General features: G+C 50.9%; 1 protein-coding gene across 5 annotated transcripts in view; it reads right to left on the bottom strand.

The window, feature by feature from the left end:
- The window catches only part of Rbpms (RNA binding protein, mRNA processing factor), a 146,832-nt gene continuing 126,140 nt past the window's right edge, over nucleotides 1–20,692 (bottom strand). The window contains exons 6-9 of one of the 5 annotated variants that reach the window (XR_005976311.1): nucleotides 19,521–19,654; nucleotides 9,352–9,421; nucleotides 5,340–5,444; nucleotides 1–123 (exon numbers count right to left, since the gene is read on the bottom strand). Coding sequence is in view for 3 of the 5 variants with exons in the window: in XM_041673924.1 (XP_041529858.1) it covers nucleotides 16,882–17,013; nucleotides 19,521–19,654 (266 nt within the window). In the remaining 2 variants the exon portion in view is untranslated. Of the gene's footprint in view, nucleotides 124–5,339; nucleotides 5,445–9,351; nucleotides 9,422–16,775; nucleotides 17,014–19,520; nucleotides 19,655–20,692 lie in introns of those variants that run through there. The other 4 variants (XR_005976312.1, XM_041673925.1, XM_041673926.1 and 1 more) reach the window with 4 other exon arrangements.

The raw sequence follows: 20,692 nt of genomic DNA, 5'->3' as shown, positions 1-20,692 counted from the left end.
TACAGTGTAAAAGAGTAAAACACATTTTATTATATATTTTTTTTTCTTTGAGGAAAACAGATGTGTGATAGAGGCTGTGGCAAAGTCTTGAAGGGATCAAAACTGGGCAAGGCGTTTTCAAACCTGAAACAGAAAGAAAACGTGTTGGAAAGCAACCTTCCAATCGTGTACATGGATCTTGCTGAGACAAGTAGTGTCAGCAGACTCATAGGTAAAGACTTCAAACTGGGCACTGGAGCCTGAGGCAGGAGGATCAGCTGGGGTTCCAGGCCAGCCTGGGCTACAGAGAAAACAGGACCGGGCCAGATGGTTCAGTGGGGTAAGCACATTGTCAGGTCTCATGATCTGAGTCAATGCTGGGGACTCCCATGGTCAAGAACAGGTTCCTTGCAAGTGTTCCCTCACCTCTCTCCACATGCACTGAAGTGTGCAAAATAAACTCTAAGCTCCCCTTCTTCCCTGAACTTTGAAACACATGCTTTTGTATTGTGCGTTGTGATAGAGTCAGCTCTTTGAGCCCAGGATATTCAAACTCCCAGTCCTTCCATCTCACAAATGCTGGGTATGCGCTGCCACTGAGTAACTCCAACCTGGTTCTGGACTGTACTCTCCACAGCTCCACAGTACCGTCCAGGATGCACGCACTGAAAGCCCATTTTTATTGTCATTCACTTTATATTCTCCAACTCTCGTATTTTTTCACTGACAGGTTAGACTCGTGTTGTCAAACACAGAAAAGGTATACATACAAGCAGACTAGGATTCTGTACAGAGAAAGGCTTATTTACGTAATAATGGCCTACAAGTTTTGAGATCCAAATACAATGGCTGTGTACCTGTGGAGCTCGGAAAGGCACCAGTGAGAAAGCTCTGCTTTCCAGAGCAGGACGAGACCTGTAGGCGCACAGCTGTGAAGCTAACGCTCTTCTGTCTCGCAGCTGCGGCAATCCTAGCATGTTGGCAGCTGCTTCCTGTAAAAAGCTGTAGGAACGCTGTAGCCTTTGACCACTTCCTTCTCTGTCCTCTGGCAGCAGCATTCTGAGTCAAATGTCTGGCAGGGATAAAGAGCCAAAGCTCCTTCAGGAACCTCTCACTTTTTGCCTCTTCTCACACTTAGTACCACTGGGGACCGCATACCCTGTGATGCTCAAGCCGGGAGAATCTGAATGTGTCCATCTCTAGGCGGGCATGGTGGTGCATGCTTTTAATCCCAGAAGCATGGGATCTACATGCGAGTTCCTGGCTAGTCAGGGCTACACTGCCAGACCCCGTTTCAAACCAGTCACCAGAAACACTTGCAAAAAGTGCCTATCTTTTCTGTTAAACCCTGATTTCTGATGTCTACCTGGGAGTAGGTAGGCCCAGAGTTCCCACAGGCTAGGTATGCGTGGGGTGGGAGGAGTGGGAACCGGGGGCAGAAGAGGACAGATAGAGTTACGTTTTAGGTGACAGCAACAGAGATTCCTTGTGAGCCTGTGGCCTCATGGCCTGACTCACTTCCTCACATCACTGATGTGCCAAAGGAGCTTCAGCTGAAGCACACTCGTCTTAGGAGGCTCCTGCTTGCCTTGCTCCCCACAGAGCAGATGTCACGGGGGAATGAAAGTGGTTCACAGAAACTTTCCACCATCTACAAGTTCTGCCGCCTCCTGACCTCGAGTACAGCCCATCAAACCCATTCTGTGCTGCAGGGGCTCCGCACAAGACACAGCTGGGCTCTGGGACTAGGTTTGTGCAGCTCTTCCTGGCTCAGAGGCGGCTATCTTGGGAAAGCAGCAAGACTAACAACTGGGATGCTGTTCTCAGTCACCCTGAGAAAGGACAGACAGGATGGCAGGCTGCAGAGAGCAGGTTAGCTTTGTGGCTCTGCCTGGCAGGGAAGGTGGGTTCAGCTCTTGAACAGGAGTCTAAAGTGGCCTTTGTGTACTGTTCCAGTCAAAGCTGTCACCATCTCTATCTGTGCCTGCTCTGTGGCCTTGGGCAGCTCTGTCCTGGGACCATCTTCTTCCCACCAACCCTGAGTAGCAGAAGATGATTCATGTCATATTTCTCCACTGGCTCCCACTCCCTAGGCCCCTTAGTACAACCTTCAAGACTCGTCTGCCTGTATTTCCCCCTTTCCTTTCCTACACCCACTTAGTTACAAAACTCTTGTCTTTGAAAACTCATTTTTCCTAGGTCCAATCCAGAAGGGCTTTGTAGGGAGAAGTCCCTACAGAAGTAGGCAGGAATGATGTTGGATGTTACTTTCTTCCCCAAGACGATCCTCTACCCCAGAGGAGCTAGCAGGGCACAGCAAAATGTTCCTTCATTTAGACACTTGGGCCCTTGTCTTAACATTGATCTGCCAGGCAGGGTCTGCACTGGAGGTCCAGCCTGGGCTACACACCAGCTCTGGGGCACCCTTCTGTGGGAAGCTAATCCCTCTGGGGCGGGGTGAATAAGCCCCAGATTCTGGCTTTGTACCACTCTCCCTGCACACAGGGTCTTTGGAAGTTGGGAAAGAAGGGGGGCAGAACCTATAGTTCCCTGAGCTTTCCAGAACCTACCCTGGAAACGTAATTCTCACATGGGAAAAGAATGTATCCACACTGCCATCTACGTCCCAGACTGAACACAAGGTCAAAATGCAGCTATTTCAGTCCCTGTAAACAAGGAAGAGGTTTAGCCCGGAATGGAGTTCAAACCCTGGAATGTGTTAACAAGGATGTTTAAAAAGAATCCAAAGACGTCCGGGAACACAAAGCACAACGGAGGGACAGTGGGCTGGGTGACGAGGGGCAGATTCTTTTCATAAGAGCCTTTTGGGAAAGGGGATCCAGAACAACATGTAAGTGGTGTCTCAAAAACCAGAACAAAAACAGCTGGTGGTGTGGCTGTCAGCTTGACAGACACCCTGAAAGTTATCCTGACTTCCTGTGTCCTCTGCTCGTGCATGAACTACACAGCTGCAGCAGCAGCAGCAGCTGTACACGAGGGAAGACACAGGATACTGTGACCGGATACCTGATGGTACATACAATTGTAAGACGCTGACTTCAGCTGGCCCTGATGTGTAAGCTCACTAGGGCACTCTGCCGCCACACAGATGGAGGATACCTAGGGTGGAACAACCGCCACCTGGGCTTCGGCGTTGCTGAGCTACACTCAGCCAGGCACCAGGTAAATTTTCTCCCAAATTAACAACTGTTTTGGTCACCCATCTGCATAAGCTTGGCCTAATAACTGTTAGTGATTTCCCTCCAAACTTGACTTCTAATATTCCTCTGCTACCCTGACTCCGTCAGACAAACTCATTTTTATACCTGTCAATACTAATATAAAGTAAATATTTAAGACATGTAAAGTTTGTAGTTCTCTGCAGAGACCAGTCTCCAGGGACCCTCCCTGGCCATGTTTAGGCCTGGCTCTAGCCTAAGGGTAGAGGGAACCCTCCCTCCTTGCTCAGGTGTGCCTCTGTCTGGCAAGGATGCCTTAGATTGGTGACAAGAACAGCCACCACACTCCCTCCCGTCTGTAAGCCATGGTGGCCCGGGACCTGCAGAGCTATACACTGTCTGCCATGGCCCTCCGTGCCTGCTTCACGGCCCCCACCTGACCCACCTTTCTGTGCATTCCAGGGGCATCTGAAACTCTAGTTCTGAGCCTCTTGTCGCTTCCTGCTCCTTTATTATTGGGGCTTTCTGGTACTGGATATACCACCTGCTTCTGACACTGGGCTAGTGGACCTTGGACAACTAATATTTTGGTTGCTTTATCGCATTTAAAAACTGTCTGGGGGCTGGAGAGATGGCTCAGAGGTTAAGAGCATTGCCTGCTCTTCCAAAGGTCCTGAGTTCAATTCCCAGCAACCACATGGTGGCTCACAACCATCTGTAATGAGGTCTAGTGCCCTCTTCTGGCCTTCAGGCATATATGCAGAAAGAATATTGCATACATAATAAATAAATATTTATATAAAAAAAAACTGTCTGGCATGGGGGAGTTCAGAGGGACAGCGCTTGCGTGGCATGCACAGGGGCCTGGCTCTTATCCCCAGAACTACAACAACAAACTGCATGAGTACCTATCAACTGACCTTTAAATCACTCTAGAGAAAGGAAAATCCTTCAAAACAAAGAAGGAAGATCAAGAACACTGGGCACTACTGCTGAGGACAAGGACGAAAGGCACCAGATCACAAGGCCATATAGCTTCCGGGACGTCAGCTGCACCGCACGGTGTGTCACTATGGTACTTGTGACAGCTCTGTGCTACTGTAGGAAACAGACTTGGACGGGGGAACGTACACTGTACTTGCGGCTCGCTCGGTCCTACGAGGTGCTGATCTCAGTGTGAAGTCGCTCATGTCCCCCAAATGCTGCAGTGACCTCCTTGGTTGGCTGCCTCATCTCCATCCTCAGCAGCAACCTTGCCTTCCTTCTGACTCATTTTTTTTTATAGGCCCATCATAAGGAATGAAATTTGTCTCCTTATTTGGGCTGAGGCATGAAGTGTCCCTGGCATTCTGTTACCCAAAGCCAAGTCACTGGAAGCTGCCGTCTGAGGTGGCCGCGAGCAGGTCATCCCGGATAGTGTATATTGTAATTTCCTTTACAGCCTCTACCTAGGGCCAGGCTTGGTGGCACACACCTGTAACCTCAGCACTTGGTGGGCCGGGGAAGGAAGATCCGGAGCTCCACATCGGCCTGAGCAACCCTGACTTCCAAACCTGACGACTGAGGTTCTGATAGCGACTACCGCCTGAGGAGAGAGGCCAGAAAAGCCCCATGACAACCTCTGGAGAATCCACACTCACCAATTTCAGCAGAGGCTCAAAACATGTCCCCCAGTAGAGAAATGGCTTCATTATACTTAATGCAATTGGACAGTTATGAGGGGAACACACTATATCTTACTTCCAACAAACTAACTGCTGGTTTTTCAAATGAAGGCTTGGGAGCTGAAAGGGAGGGAAAAAAGCTGTATTTTATGAAATTTGTTTTAAGTCACAGTGCTCCTATCGAGAATGGAGCCTCTTTACTTGAGAAGGCCATGGGTAACTTGCCAACTATTGCCAGGCACGATGGCATTTGAGCTTCCCAGTACTAGAAAGGCTGAGGCTAGCCTGGGCTACACAGTAAGGTACTATTTCAAAACAAAAAGCACCCACTACGAAACCAAACTGACGGTTACTACATCTTGGCTGCCCTGAAGCAGCTTGTCACTGGAAGGGTGCGTCAGATAACTGGACTGGTAGTATGCAGATGCCATAGGCCCATACAGACAGAGGCTGTGGTTCCAGGAGATGCTGGTGCCCATCCTGCCCACACTGGTTGCCACCTGACTTTGGCACTCACCAGCAAAGCTCCAGTTCTGCAGAACAGCTGGATGACAGTCGCCACCAGTGAAGATCGCATTAATACCCACAAGACAGATTGCAGCCGCCATCACACACCCGAGACCTGGGTGGACAGAGAGAGCTGTTAACTGCGCATGGCAACCTTCTCTGTGGTCCTCATGCTGCCCGCCCTGGGGCAGGAAGACCAGCCTGCTCCCAAGCGCAGCCCCACTGTAGGATGACCTTTCAAGTCCAGAGAATGCAGGTGGAAACGTGGTCTGGGGACTTAGAACAGGGTGACAGGCTACTGGGCCAGAGGCAAGGGAACTCAGAAGTCACTACAGAGACCTTTAAAGAGAGGCAGGTATGAGTCTGGTTTCATAGTAAAAGCTGGGCTATTTGAGGGAGGAAACTACCTAAACTCCCCCACCCTCTGTTACAATCCATAGTGACCAAGTGTGCCCCCCACCCAAGGCTGGCTAGCAATAGCAGCCCTAGGGTGCCCCCTGGGCACGTTCCAAGCCCACTTTTAGTTGGCCAAGGGACAAGAAGGATCGGAAGAGTCACATTCTCCAGACATGGTACCACTAGTGGGTCTGCAGGGAAAGAGCTGGTCTGCCGGGCACCTTCGCTGGCTGAGCCTCCTACACAGGACATTAAAAGCTGTCGCTTCCTGGCAATTCCTAGCAGACTCCACGCTCACCCTATCTGACCTATTATGCTCATTTTATTATTATTCCACTACCCTCCTCCTCAGTAAGCTAGAGTTGCTCACTGAATATTTACTGTTACAAGCTCAAGTGTGATCCTGATAAAGTAACAGGAACTTCCCTGGCTTCTGAGGCTACTGCAATACGGAGCACAAGGCTGGTCTCTTCTAAGGAGAGAGTGGGGTGATTGCTGGAGCCACAGCGGCCGTCTGGGCCTACAGGAGACCTGGCCTTAAAGACAGAGGCAGACTAGGCTGTTCCTCCCAAAGAAGCTGGAGGCATAAACAGCTAAATATCCTGCCGTTTTAGCTCCCATTACCTCCTCTAACCCGGCAAGGCTGTAACAGCACATGCCTGCAATTTCTATGCTGTGGTTGAAGGCCAAGCGAATCTCACAAGTTCTTAATATTATCTCATCCCACACCAGTCCCCAAGCTCTTTAGAAGACTTGTTTAGCTATATTTGGATGTCCAACAAGCAAGGCTGTCACTGTGTTACTTGTAAGGAGCGACAGAAAACGTGTTCTCTTGTTCTTGGTGGAGCTGGAAAATGATCATTTTCAAAACATGTCTTGCAAACACTATCATGGTTCTCTGTTTCACGGCTGGATCATCACCAAAATGCTAGTGATGGGGTGATAACGTGTAGACAGACTAAATCTCGCTCATGCCGACCACATGCCAAGCCAACAGCGTCAGCAAGCTCAGCCTCCGGCCACTCTTCCAAGTCTTCCTCACACCACCAGTGAGCGCGAACCCACACACCCTGCTCTGCAGGCTGAGCCCAGGGCCTCCGAGCGGCCGTTGTGTGCAGACTGGGTCCACAGGGCTCCCACAGGAATGTTGGACACAAGCTGGTACGACTCCCATGTCCACAGAGTAAAGAGCTGGGTCAGTTTATATTTCGAGTTTAGTCATTTGTTTTATGCTTGCACTAAGAAACCAAAGCAGATAAACTAGAGATTTCTAAAGCAAGACATAGGGCTACACGCCTCTAATCCTAACACAAGTCCAAGAGTAAGGCCTCTTCTGGAGTAGGCCTGGGACTATGGGGATTAAAGGAGAGCATACAACAGTCGATATACCACGTGTGCCAGTAGGGTGTCTGGCACCCTTAGTGCCTCACTCTCCGTGCCAGCACCCTCTGCTGTGCTGTGGAGCCGCCCACCTGGCCAGCACTGCCCTTTCGGACACGCGCTTTGGTCCCCTCTGCTTCTATTAGCTCAACAGCACCGGTGTTCCCAAATCTGTTTTATATTCCCCCAAAGTCCACAGCTTGGATCATAGCTGACTTGGGAAGGAGCTGGAGTGGTGGCTGCACATACCTAGTTCCATGCGACAGTAATGGCACTGCCACCCAAATTCCTTCTGGACGATCTCCACATGACACACCCGAGACCACCTCACACCCCAGGCAAGCGCGAGCCTGGCCCATGTACAGCTCAGAGATGAACTACATTCAAGAGATGCTAGACCTTTCTGTGTGGTGATGGCGTAGTCCCTAGCCCCACTCTGCTACCACCGGGCCTCTGGCCGACAGAAAATAGTGATTTCGGGAAAAATGTGAGCATGCTCATACAAAGTGTACAAAGTCTTTTAAACCGGAACACATATAACGGCTAAGAGATGTGCTTCTTCCTTTAAGCCTAGATGAACAGCAAACAAAACAATGAAGAGAGACTTGGGTGCCTCTGTCATTCGCCAACTTGCCCACCAACCGATATCAGTGTCCCCAGAGCACCTACCAGATGGCAGAAGCCAGATGGTTTTCCTGCCACTCTGATTCCACTCCATGCATTCCTGCTGCGGGTAGCCCCAACCCAGGCCAGCAGGGCAATGGGAAACACTGACCCTGACCTCCCATCACCACAAGGGCTCAGCAAGCGCAGTCAACATTCTGCATTAATGACCTGAGCCTTCCTGTGGGAACTCTCCTTTCTCCTCAGGAAGACAAGGCTAGCCCCATCACCCACCATCCTTCCTTCTTCCACGGGCGCTCACACAAACATGTCAAGGTAGAACCTAAGCCACCGCAGGCTTATTTACATACGGTACCTCTTCAGAGTCTCCAGTGCCCTAACAAAGTACTGAACCTCTGCCTCAACCGTGGGAAAAGTGAGTATCCATTTTACATGGCCAACTCTCAAAATAGAGGGGCTTTAAGAGTCTGTCACTGTCAGCATCAGCACATGGGCCAAACACCCTGCATTAGCATCGAACAGGACCCAAGCCCACCCACTTCCCTTCCAGGTTCACAAAGGGTTGAAGGATCTAACTGGGGAGCTGTAACACTTAGAAAACTTAATTTCAGTCATACGCCCCAGTTCCTGCTACGTTACAGCTCAGAACTACAGTGCCCCTTGCTTAAGGAGAAATTCAGTCAAGACTCCAAACTACAGAAGGTGTTTGTGTACTTGAATATTTAGGACAGACACGGTTTATAACCCCACTTAGGGGGTAGGCCCCATGACTAGGAGCTGGCCAACACTAAAACTCCAGGTGTTTCTGTAGACTTTTTGTCGCATATTGCTTTGTTTGGTCATTTGGCTACATATTAATTTCCAGTTTTTATGGGTTTTGTTTGTATGTGTATGTGTTTTTGTTTCTGGTGCCTTTTCTTTTTAAAAAATTCCGGTTTGTTCTTTGTTTACTTATTTGTTTTCTATTGGGTGGGGAGGTAGGAGTTGGGGAGGGAAAACTGATCTGACTATTGTATAAAAATTATTTTTCAATAATTGAAAAAAATGTATTTTTATAAAGTGGGGGCTGGAGAGAGAGATAGCACTTGTTGCTCTTGTACAGGACTTGGGTTTGCTTCCCAGAACCCACGTGGTGGCTCAACTACCAGAACCCCAGTTCTGGGGGGTCAGATGCCCTCTTCTGGGCTCTTGGGGCACAGTATGCACATGGTACACATACATACATGTAGGCAAAACGCTCATACATGTAAAGAACAAATCTAAAACATAAAAAAGATACTTTGATACTTTAAGTAAGGCAAGACTAGGCAACAGCAGCATACTGCCTATTTTAAAAAAATCTGCATTTGAGTGGGCCACGTGGGAGGGGCTTCTCCCTAATGCTGAGAGGAGGTGAACCATGACAGAGTCATCAAATTTCCCGATGCCCAGTATATAGACTGCTGACGACGCACGGGAGGACAGGAGCCTGGTCCCCAAGGGAGACTCAAGCAGAGCTGGGCCTGTTCATCATCTTCCCATCCCAGGTGAACACTCAGGGGCAATGCCCACGTTTCTCCCAGATGGAGAACCACGGGAGGGCTAGGGGCACCGAATGGTCCCCGGAGAAGCCAAGTACTTACACAGCCTTCAGCAGAACTGTCGGGACTTCCAACCCTGAGAAGTAGCCTCGGAGGGAGGGAGCCAGCGCATCTGAAAAGACAGGAGAGCAGTGAGCCAGGGGTCCCACCTCACTGTGGGTCCCCAGACCTCCTCACCACTGAGAGGGGTCCATTCACACTGGCCAGGGTGGGAATCCCTGCCTAGGACCTTCTGAGAAACACCACAGCTGCACCCCGAGAGACTTTCCAGAAGCCCTATGAGCATACCAGTGGAACTTATGGGGCAGCATCCACTTTAGCGGGCATCCAACCCCCCGTCCTTGTCAGAGTTAACAGCAATTAAGAGGCCCTGTGGGTTCTTCCCTTCCATACTCTCTTAGAAATACCAGAGCTGGGGAGAGTGGCCTGATGGTTTAAGCAAACACCAAGGGGGGGGGGGCACTTCATGACTCACTCCTCCTGAGACTGGCCTGGCGGGAACTGAACTTTCTCCAGAGCCTGCTCTCTCAGGAAAAGGGTTGGCTTCCTGATGTGGTGGGACATCTGGAAGACCAGGCGGTGTTCACAGTGTCCTAGGGGCCTGTGCAAAGAGCTAAACCCAGGTCAACAGCAGTGCTGTCTCTCCCAAGACAAGTTAACACCACCAGGCTGAGGGTGCCTTCTCCGCCTGTCAGAAGGCTCTGGGTCCCATGTCACACAAAAGATCAACAACAAGAAAGGCACAAGCTTTGCATTCTTAAATACCATACATTGACAATGCCAGCTTTGTCTGTAGCCTGTGGGGCACCTGTGGGCCAGTCTCTAACTCACCATGAAACCAAGATTAGCCTTGAGGGGCTGGAGAGATGGCTCAGCAGTTAGGAGCACTGGCTCTTCTTCCAGAGGTCCCGAGTTCAATTCCCAGCAACCACAGAGGTGGCTCACAACCATCAATAATAGAATCTGATGCCTTCTTCTGGCATGAGGTATACACGTAGTGCACTCATACATAAAATATGAGTAAAATTTTCAAAAAAAATTAGCCTTGAACTCCTGATGTTCCAGCCTCTATTTCCAGAGAGCAGGGCTTACTCAACTTGCTTCTCTTTCGTTAAGTAAGAGGGAAGGACTCCCACTGAGAACAGTGAGCAACAGGGAAGATGATGCTGGAAACAAGAGATGCAAATGACAGCAACAAGGGGGTGCTTGGGAAGCTGTGATGGAACCCTGGCATACGTCAGGAGAATCTCTCAGCATCAAACACCAAGATGTAGCAGGAGCCATTTTGGCTGATGGGGGGGGGGGGGGGTACCATGGGGCCAGAGGGAAATTACAGACAACCCTAGGACTCCGGGGACTTGGGGTTTGGAGAAAACTGCCCTGTCCCAGAGTCCAGCTCAGGACGAAGAAGCCCTGACTCTAAGGGCTGAGAAGCCAAGGGATCGGGTCCCAGGGAGAAGTTAGTTCTTGCACTTTCGCGCTGGTCCCCAAGCAGTCCTTGGGGTTTCCTGCCAAGTGAAGGACTCCCACACACCCTTGCTGACAGTGTAGGACAGGAAGGCCAAATGGGGAACCCTGCCTACTAGGCCAACTTAGGGTGGAGACGTCTGCTCTGACTGGGGCATATACGGCTCTAACAAAACTGAAGGAACGCTGAGAGCTTCTGGGGCATCGGCATCTACCTCAAGGTGCCCCTTGGGTCATCTTGTGTATGAGGTGTCCTCTGGGGACCATGCCAGATATTATTTCCAGAAAGCAGAGACCAGCAGGCCAGAGGACCAAAACCTTTGGGGGTAAAGCCACGTTGCCTGAGAGTCCTCAGAGCCCCCATGGGTCCTTCCTTAAAGACGGGCCAGCATCTTTGCCACCATTTATGGAAGGAAGGGTGGAGGGATCAGAAACTTGTCCTTGAAGACAGACTAAAGACTCACACCTGGGTGTCTTCTATAGGACCAAGGGAGCTAACAAAATCATGAGGAAAAAATGTGGGAAGGCTGGGGTGGGGGTTGGTTTGGGTGAGGTAGGGGTGGGAGTGGGGAGGGGGTTGGTGGTGCCGGAAGGCTAGAGACAGGAGCAGAGGGGTGGAGGGGCTGGAGACCAAAGAAACCAGTACCTACCCTTGGCTCACGGCTTGATCATCTGAGAGCAAAGTTGGAGCTGCCTTCCCAAGTCAGCTGGGAAAGGGTGGCCTAGGGGCCAGGGCCCTCAGGCAGGGGACGCTGGGAACCTAAACCTAAAATGGTCCGTGTGCACTGGGTCAGTGTGGAGCGGTGGTGGCAGTTGTGAGGCCTGGGTGTGAGGTGGGGATGTAGGGCCCTGAGGCCGACATGGGATAGTGTTCACTGAGGGGACACAGGAATGGGCTGGCGGGGGGACAGTGAGCTGCAGGGCAGATGGCATGGGTCTGGGACTGGTGAGGGTGGCTGTGAAGAGAGAGGCCTCCTCGCCGTCTGTCTGCCTCTCTAGCCGCCTCTGACTCCGGCGTTCCCCCTCCCCACCCCCCACATGCACACACGTGCACACACACCCGAGATCACACTGTAGCTGACTGAGAAAAGATGGACTCCCAAAGCTCACCACCTGTGGTTCACGGCTGGGACTCCAGTGTGCTGCACTCCAGAGACCCGAGGCAACCCACCTTCCAGCAGGGGGCAGTGCCTGCCAGGCCAAACTGAGCAGCTCCCTGTTCTAGTAACCAGAGAGAAGCAGAGTCCAAGGGGCACAACCAGGAGTGTGGGCTGCTAGCCCAGGAGGACAAGCTGTTTTGTGCTAATCACTACACTGTTTGGAGGATGGCAAGAAGGTTAACCTTCACCCCCGTCTGGGCTGTTTGCTCTGCTGAAGCTTGTGGCCCCAGGTCACTCCTGTCCAAGCCCTGGACAAGATGCTTCTGACTCCTCATTACCACTGCTAGGACCAGTGGCTTCCCCAGACTTCCTCAAAGTCAGCTCTTCAGGAACAGTTAAGTCCACACCATGGCAGAAGAGTTGGCTTCAAGGATCATCCCGGCCATTCCTGCCCCAGAGAAGCATGTACACACACACACACACACACACACACACACACACACACACACACACACACACAATCTCTCTCTCCCCCGCCCAAGCTTGCATACCATTCTAGGGGTTTGATCTAACCTAATATTTAACACTAACCCTGACTTAGTCTGTGCTAGAAAGAGGAAAGTGTTCAGTCTATTGCAGACAGAGAAATCTGGAAAACAGAAATTTCCCTAAATCACGTAGTAGTTAAGGGGGCGACGCACTGCCCTGGGGCCACACCGTATGGATCCCACCACCCTCTGTCAGGAATGTGGCTTTAGACACTTCTATTAGGCCTGGGACCTGAGAATTGTGTGGCTTGGCTACAGGTAGGTCCATCATCTTCCTCATCCCAGCAGCTGGAAAAGGACAAAGGAAGAACATCTTGGCTGTAGCCAAGAGGTACCTTATACATATAAATCCTAGCACTTGAGATGTTGAGACAGGAGGATTGCTGCCAGGGTGAGGTCAGCCTTGACTCCATTGAAAACACTATCTGGAAATACCAAAAAGCCCCAGCTGGAGAAGACTGGTTCTTCAAAGGCTCCTAGGCAGGATAACAAGAGTGTCAGACATTGAGGCCTCAAAACCAAGGATCGTGAACACTTACATCCTCAAAGAGCAGCCAGGCCGGGGACCAAGCACAAGCCCTTGGGGCTAACTCTGTCCTGGGCCTCAGCTCTTCCTGTTGGAGCATAAGTTTGGCTCTTGTTTCCAGACAGGCACTGAAAGGTGCTCTGATGTCTCCAAGTTCACTGAGCCGCTGCTCTGGTCGTGGGCACCCGAGCGTGTAATACCCTGCGTCAGATTCGGTCCACAGTGGCTGCTCGCCCTCCCTATTTAATCCTGTCAGCCTGTTAATTTTTAACTATGTTTGCTAGCGAGGGTGAGGGCCATTAGAGGCCCCTGGGAGCTGAGCTCGGTGAAGCGGGCACAGCTCATGTACAATGCATGAAGCTTAAAGTTGGGGTGTCCCACTTTCTATCCTGTCTCTGGGTTCTGGCTATCCCCCCTGGCAGGACAAACTGAATAAAACATGATCCATTTGGAGTCAATTTTCCTCTTGCTCCCATCACAACTGGTTTCCTTCAAAGGGAAAAGTTCACTTTCTCCTTTTCTGGAGTTGGTGTTAGATAATCACAAAGTTTCCTTTTGGCTCTGGGTTTCCAAAACTTCAAATTCACACACAGAATGGTACCCGGAAGCCTGTGTCTAGGGAAGCATCTAGAACCCACGGTGGACGGCCAGCCTGGCCCCACATGGAACCTCTCCACCCACACTACGAGCTCCGGGAGGTCTTGCCTACTCCTGCTGCTCTGTCTCTGTACCCCAAAACCAAGTTCAGCACAGGTTTCTCTCTCGGGGCGCTACCCTGCTAGTCTGTGTTCTACATGTTTCTCCCAGTCACTGGAGCACTTGGGCGCTGCTGGCAACACCAGGCGACAAAGTGAAGGTGTGGCAAGGCTCCTTAGTAAGTCCTGTATGCCACGCATTTTTGTAATCTTCCTCTCTAAATAACCTCACGAGACAGGTGTTCATTCTTCTATTTATACAGAAGGAAATGGAAGGGCACTCAGATAAACTTGCAGAAAACCTAAGCCTTAACAGAGTGAGTATCAACTGTCATTAAAAAAAAAAAAAATCCTTTTTGTGGGGCTGGTGAAATGGAAGAGTGGTTGCCCTGCAAGACTGAAAACCCAAGATCAAACCCTGGGGTTCACGCAAGGGTGGAAAGAGAGAACGGACAGATTCCACGAAGTTGCCTCTCACTTCTGAGTGTACACCACCGTACATATATCCAAACACACACACTTCACTGACACACAAAAACCGTAGTAATTAAGAAGAATCATAAATCTGAGGACAGCTTGGGCTGAGTGAGGCCCTATTTCAAAAACCAAACAACAAATGACTGTTGCTTTTCGGGAGAGTTGTGTCTTGAACTAGTGATCTTCCTGCCTCTCCGTCCTAAATGCTGGGGGATCACAGGCAAGAGCAACCATGTCCAGTTTATGCGTTGCTGGAGATGGAACCCATGGCCTCCTGCATGGGAGGAGAGTACTCAACAACCAAGCTCGACCCCATCTCTCCTGCGTGGGTTGCTGAGAGTCCTAATGGGGTGGTAGGACCTCTGGTCCTCCCCATGACACTGCTCCGAGGAGGTGATTGCATCAGAGCATTTAGGGGCACGGCTCTCGGAGACTCAGGCCTGGGCTTCATCAGTGCTCAGGACAACCTTGCAGGTGCAGATACCCAGGGTTTAGTTTCACATGGGGGTGGTGAGGACATGCTTAGGGCACCTAACATTACAGGCATCAAAGAAACACAGCTCTGCTGTGCCCACTGAAGGAGACTCCCTGAGCTCTTATCCCAGAACCAGTGCCAAAGAAGCGGATTTCTAGGGTGTTTTTTTTGGGGGGGGGGGGTGATGGTAGTGGATGGGGGCTCAAACCCTGAGACAGTGAAAGGGTCACAAGAAGAGAGGATGTCTTAGCTAGGAACATGATATGATCCCTGGGCTCCGGTCACAGCTCTACAGTCTAGCTTTCCAGTGTGCCAGACGTGACCTCGGAGTCAAGAACCAGAAGGTGTGAGGAGCGTGGGAAGGTCCCAGAACCCAGGCGCCTTTCTCTTTCCTCTTCAGCAGCTTAACTGACAGAAGGGGGGAGCTGTGTGGATCAACAAGCACCATGCTGCTCTCTGGATTTCCAGCGTCCTGATGCCCCCTCTTAGGAGAGGACTTCTACAGTGGGTGTGTCCTGCCTTGGCTGCGGGAGAAGTGGTCTAAGAGGTGGCGCTGAGGACCACACTGCTGGGAGGAGCTGTCACCGGGCCAACATCTACTGCCTGTCTCTCCTGTCATCCTGCCTCTGCAGACAGCTTCTGTCCTCCCATCATGCCCGAAGGGAGGACAGAAGCTGTCTGCAGCTTGAGCTGAGTCCTAGGTTTCCTTCCTGCAGAAAGTTCAAGTTCAAATATTCCTTGAAATGGCCCCAGTAGAGTCTAAATTTGGTGGGGGGGGGGAGGGGGGCTGAAACAACTCAGTGGTGAAATGCTCGCCTAGAATGTTCTATTCCCTGTCCTATCTCCGCAAAAAAAAAAAAAAAGGCTGAAGAAAAACTAAAAAGCAACACACACACACACAAAATCCAAACAGCCAACATTTACTAAGTCACTATGATGTACTAGACATTATTAAAGCTTTATAACTAAGAATTCTTAGCCCCATGTTCCTGAAGCTCGGAGACATCGGAAATTAAGGTTGCAGGCTGATTGAGAATGAGCTCCTTCATCGGCCTCACACCTCCACGTGCGTGTGCGCCCACATATATGCACATAAAAATTGGAAGAAAAAAAAAAGCTGCGCCTCGCTGAGTAAACGCCCAGCTATACTGACAATGGACACAAACTTGCAGTGCCCACACTGCCTCTGGGGCCATCTGTCCCTTTGTGATCTCTACTGTGTTTGCCTGTGGCTCTTTTCCCATAGACAAGTTCTGAATTTTCCCAGCGTGTCACAGGGCTGGCTATCTCCTGGGGCACGCCCCAGGAAGTCTGTTCTAATTTTCAAAGTGCCTGTCCCTGTCCGCGGGTGAGGCTTCACTGCAGCGAGCGACTGGCAGCAGCAATGAGTTGGAGAGCATGGTGGCACAGGAATAAGAGTCCCCTGAAGTAGCAGCACGCGGGGCATTCTCAGCCATTTCCCTGAGAACTCTGGGGCTGCCTCTGATGGGCACAGGGTTCCACTTCTGCCCTGTGGTGGGACCAGCAGGTTTCATTTTCTGCCACAGCAATATGAAGTCAGACCCAATGGCAAGGATGTGAACAGTGGTGGCGGGAGGGTCTGTGTGCTGCCTTTGCCTTTCCAGAAAGGGAAGACGAAACACACCCCTTCTAGCCAATGATGCACAGAATGGACATTTCGAACATCAGAGACCTGCAGGGCAAACCAATGGCCATGTAAAAACACTAATGTTGGAAACTGGACACTGGCTGTGCTGTTCTGTTACTTTATCCAATTGGAGAGGGTGGGAGTGGAGAGAATATCTCACTAAAGCCCAGGCTGGCTAGGACTCTGCCTCCCAAGTGCTGGGGATTACAGGAGCTTGTGTCCACTAGCTGGACACGGCAGCCTTGTTGGTGCTGAAGCAAGAACTTCTGGTGGCCGATGACCTGTAGGCACGAGGATCTTCTGGCATGAAGCTCGGGGTGGTTTCGGAGCTCAAGAAGACAGAAGCGGCATCGGTGAAGGCCTGGCGCTGGGCGCAGTCTTCTGGGGTGCTCTTTTGGGGTCTGCTCCCACGGAACACGCAACCTAGCTTCTACGGGCCAGTTTCTCACAAACCTCAGCCAGAGGTTAACTTGGCTCCACAACCGCAGCGCCATCCATGAAAACACAAACTCTGTAATCTACTTGAGATCATATTTTTTTTTGCTCTGATTAAAATTTTTATTGAAATCTCTCAAATATCATCAAGAAATAGGTCTTTTGCAAAATAAGGGGCGGGGGGGGGGTCTGCTAACAAATTCAACATGGGAGCTCCCTCTGCTGGTCTGCAGTAGGTTGATATGTGACAAACACATTCCCAGAGACAAATCTAATTTGCTGGAGAAGTGGACAAAAGACAGGTGTGTTGGGCTTTGCCTCTGGAGAGAAACACTAGAAGAAAAAAAAAAAATCCATGTCTCAAAACAAAGCACAACATTGTAAAAAATAAAAAAAAAGCAAAATTAGAAGACGCTCCAAAGCACTCAAGTTTCCAAAACAAAACCCCAGGCACCTAGGAAGGGGCCCCTAACTCTGCTCCCCTCCAGTGAGGATTCTCAGAAGCCATCTTGGCCTCCAAAACCCTAAGCAGTCACTGGAGCGAGGCCTCACCAAAATTCCATTAAGAGGAAAAAGCCTGTGGTGAGCCAGCACCTTGCTGTCTAAGTCAGCAAGGGAAGCAGGTGACAAACCTGCTCTAGAACCAGGGAGCCACTGTGACTTGGGCAACTCCCCGTTTCCTCAGCTGTGCAACGGGCTGGACCAGTTGTCTGCAAAGTTTCTACCAGTTCACTCCAACATGGACGAGTCTGTTCATTTAAATGAGTCCAAAGAAGTGAGACTCAAGACACAGATTTCACCACCAGCAGATCGGAGTTCCGCCAGGTCTAGGGCTGAGGGCTGAGCTAAGAGGAGCGATGTGGGTGAGGCATGCGGCCACGATCCATCTAATCTCTCCATCCTTTCTCACAGTGACGTAGGCTTCCTAAATCTCCTTGAGCCCCTTGTTAGAACCTTCACCCTCTGTATCCTACAGATCACTCCAGATTTCATGCCACATCACGACCAAAGCAAGCCAGTCTTCCCAGGTCTTTCTGGACATTGTCAAGTCTTGACTCTCCAGGCGGCAGTGAATGGCTTTCTACCCGAAGCCGCACATGCTCAAAAGACTCTGTGCAACCTTGCATGGTTTCATGGCACAAACCACTAACGCCCCCGACTGTCTGTTGCTCTGCTCCTGCGCCATATGAGAGGGGCCATGCCTGCACATGAGGTGTGGGGTGCACAAGAGGGGTTTGCAGTTGGTCTTTGTTGTCAATAAAGTTATCCACAGCACAAAAACATTAATGACTCCGCTAAAGACAGCCACAACCTAGCTGCTCCTGCCTGTACCTAGGCATGAGAGTTAACAAACACTGATGCAGAAACGCCAGGCAGAGGGTGGAAAGGCAGAAGGCATGTCTAGTTCTTGACTTGGATTTGTTTCCTGTACCAAGGCGACCATCACGGTCTCTGCACTTCTCACTTTCCAAGCTGCTTTCTCCCCGCAGAGGGCAGTTTCTGTTCCCAGGGCACAGGACACCACACGAGGGCTTCCCTTGGAGCTCTGCCTGCCTGGAGTCGGGATGCCCGGGAGAGCAGCGCAGGCAAAAAGCACAGGTGCCTACAGGAGTCCTGACCCGGTGGCTTGGGTACATTCGCTGTACCTACAGGTACATCCAGTCTTGGAAACAAATACCAGGCAAAATGAACACACACTCCACCTGATGAGCCTGATAATCTAAGAAGATTTATTGAATTTATTTAGTGTGCATGCCGCCTGCACACGTGTGTGGAGGGCAGAGGACATCTAACTAGCAGAAGTCAGTTCTCTTTTCCACCACGTGGGTCCTGGGGTTTGAACTCAAGCTGTTGGGCCTTTGCCCAATGAGTCATCTTGCCAGCTGATTGCCTGGTTTTTTTTTTTTTTTTTTTTTTTTTTTGGTTTTTTGAGACAGGGTTTCTCTGTGGTTTTGGAGCCTGTCCTGGAATTAGCTCTTGTAGACCAGGCCGGTCTCAAACTCACAGAGATCCGCCTGCCTCTGCTTCCCGAGTGCTGGGATTAAAGGCGCCACCACCGCCCAGCTGCCTGGTAATTTTTAAGAGGCCAGGTTGAATGGCATATGTAGCAAGACAACAGAATCTGTATTTTACTTTCCGAGGGTGAAGCTCAGCTCTCACTGTTACCCTCACACGAGGCAGACTGCAGGGACCCGTGGCCTCCAGGGGAGAGAACGCACTTGGGATGCCTCTCTCTGTATTTGGGGAGAAGCAGGCGCTTGTTTATAAAGCTCAAGCTTTTTCTTTTTTTTAACTGAGCAAGCAAACTACAGAGACATGCCCCTGACAAGTACCTTTCCTCACATGGCAGTCTTCCCTGCACCGTGTGGAGGACCAGGCTTCCTCTTGGAAGCCTCCCTCCAGTCCCTCACCTCCCTGCGGACAAGAGAGCAGGAGTCTTTTTCTGCACGCATACCAAACACACATTAAAACTCGTGCCTCGAGTACATGCTTCCCTTTCACAACACACACAGGCTCACACGCACACACACACCCTTATGCTCCTGTGATGCCCTTTTTGCTGTCTGGGAGCCAAGGGGGGAAGCCTGCCCCGGTCTTTGCGTGTGAGATGAGGGTGAGATCATTAAGAAGAGAGAGGTGTCCTTTGGGGGAGACATCAGGCAGTGGGGTGGGATCATGGCTGACAGACGGTCCTCGTAAGTTCCGGAGGGGATCATTCACTTACTGAAGGTGGACCTGTTAGCTGGATAGGTGTTAGTCACGTGGTGTGCTCTGGGGGACCAGGTCGGAGAGGACTGGTGGTGGAGTGAGTGACGTGGTGGCCGATGGGTATAAATTACCTGGGCATGCAGTGAGGCGGGATAGGTGAAAGCAGCAGGAGGAGGCAGAGCAGGCGCTAACTCCGCTGGGTACAGAGGGTACGGGGCCCACACTTCAGGGCTACTGGGGTAAAGTGCAGGCACTGTGAGCTCATCTGCAAGAAAAGAATAGGGAAGAGTTAGTGCGTCCCAAACCGTGGCTCCCACCTCAGAAAACACAACCACCAGCAACCCCGAGCCCAGATCGACGGCAGGGGTCCAGTTACTCTCATTCTGGTAAAGACCCCTTGGCTTTGGTTCCCCAAACTCTAAGCAAAGGGACCGGAAGTTTGGAACAAATAAGGCTCGTATGTACTCCCTGCCCAGTGAGGTTGTTTCTCCAACTGTAGCCGGGGCCCAACAACAGTGGGAATTTCCTGCTGAAAGAGTGTGTGGTCCCCTGAGGGATGGAAGGAAGAGAGAGCGAGCAGGAGACATCCCATGAGAACCTCTGGGTGCCTTTCAGAGAACAAGGGTTACTGGTAGGACCCCAACAGGCCGTCAGTATTGCTACGGGCAAACAGGCCATGATAAAGCACCTTCCATACTGTGTCAGAAGTGCAGGGCCAAATACTAGGACCACAGGACACCTAGGGCATTACAAACTCAGACAAGTGAAGAATCTCAAACGTCTCAGTTAAAGTTAGGCTCCCGAGAGATGTAAGAGGAAGGTCTACAGCAGCTGTTTGCTCTGACTGCTTGGTCTAACAGCTCACTGTATAGCTCAGAATCTATTTGGGTCAAGCCGCAGTTGCCAGACGGAAGGTCACTTGCCTGACTGCCCAGTGCACCGGGAAGCAATCTGTTAAAAAAAGTAGAGGCAGGCGCACCAGCAAGCTCGGTGCAGGCAGCACTGCAGCTCGATGGGCTCTGGAAAGCAGCAATCTCAATATTTGCTTTTCTCACCTGTCAACATCTGAAACCAAGTATACGGAGGACGCTTCCCCAGACAGCTGAGGGAGGCAGGATGGGGTGACTGTAAAAAGCCATTAGTAACTGCCTCGCCGGATGACCCAGAAATCTAGGGGGTGTGTGACCTGAGGTCAAGAGTCACCTCCCAGGAGCCTGTCACCCTCTGTCCTCCCCAGCCCTAGAAGCACTGGATCTAGCCAGGACCACCAATAAGGGAAGAGCACTGAGGAGAGCAAACCACA

Source organism: Microtus oregoni, unplaced genomic scaffold, assembly GCF_018167655.1.
Source record: "Microtus oregoni isolate MIOR12 unplaced genomic scaffold, Mior012 000024F_ref0000369, whole genome shotgun sequence".
In the NCBI taxonomy this organism is placed as follows: domain Eukaryota; kingdom Metazoa; phylum Chordata; class Mammalia; order Rodentia; family Cricetidae; genus Microtus; species Microtus oregoni.
This window is presented reverse-complemented; position numbering and strand designations above follow the sequence as displayed.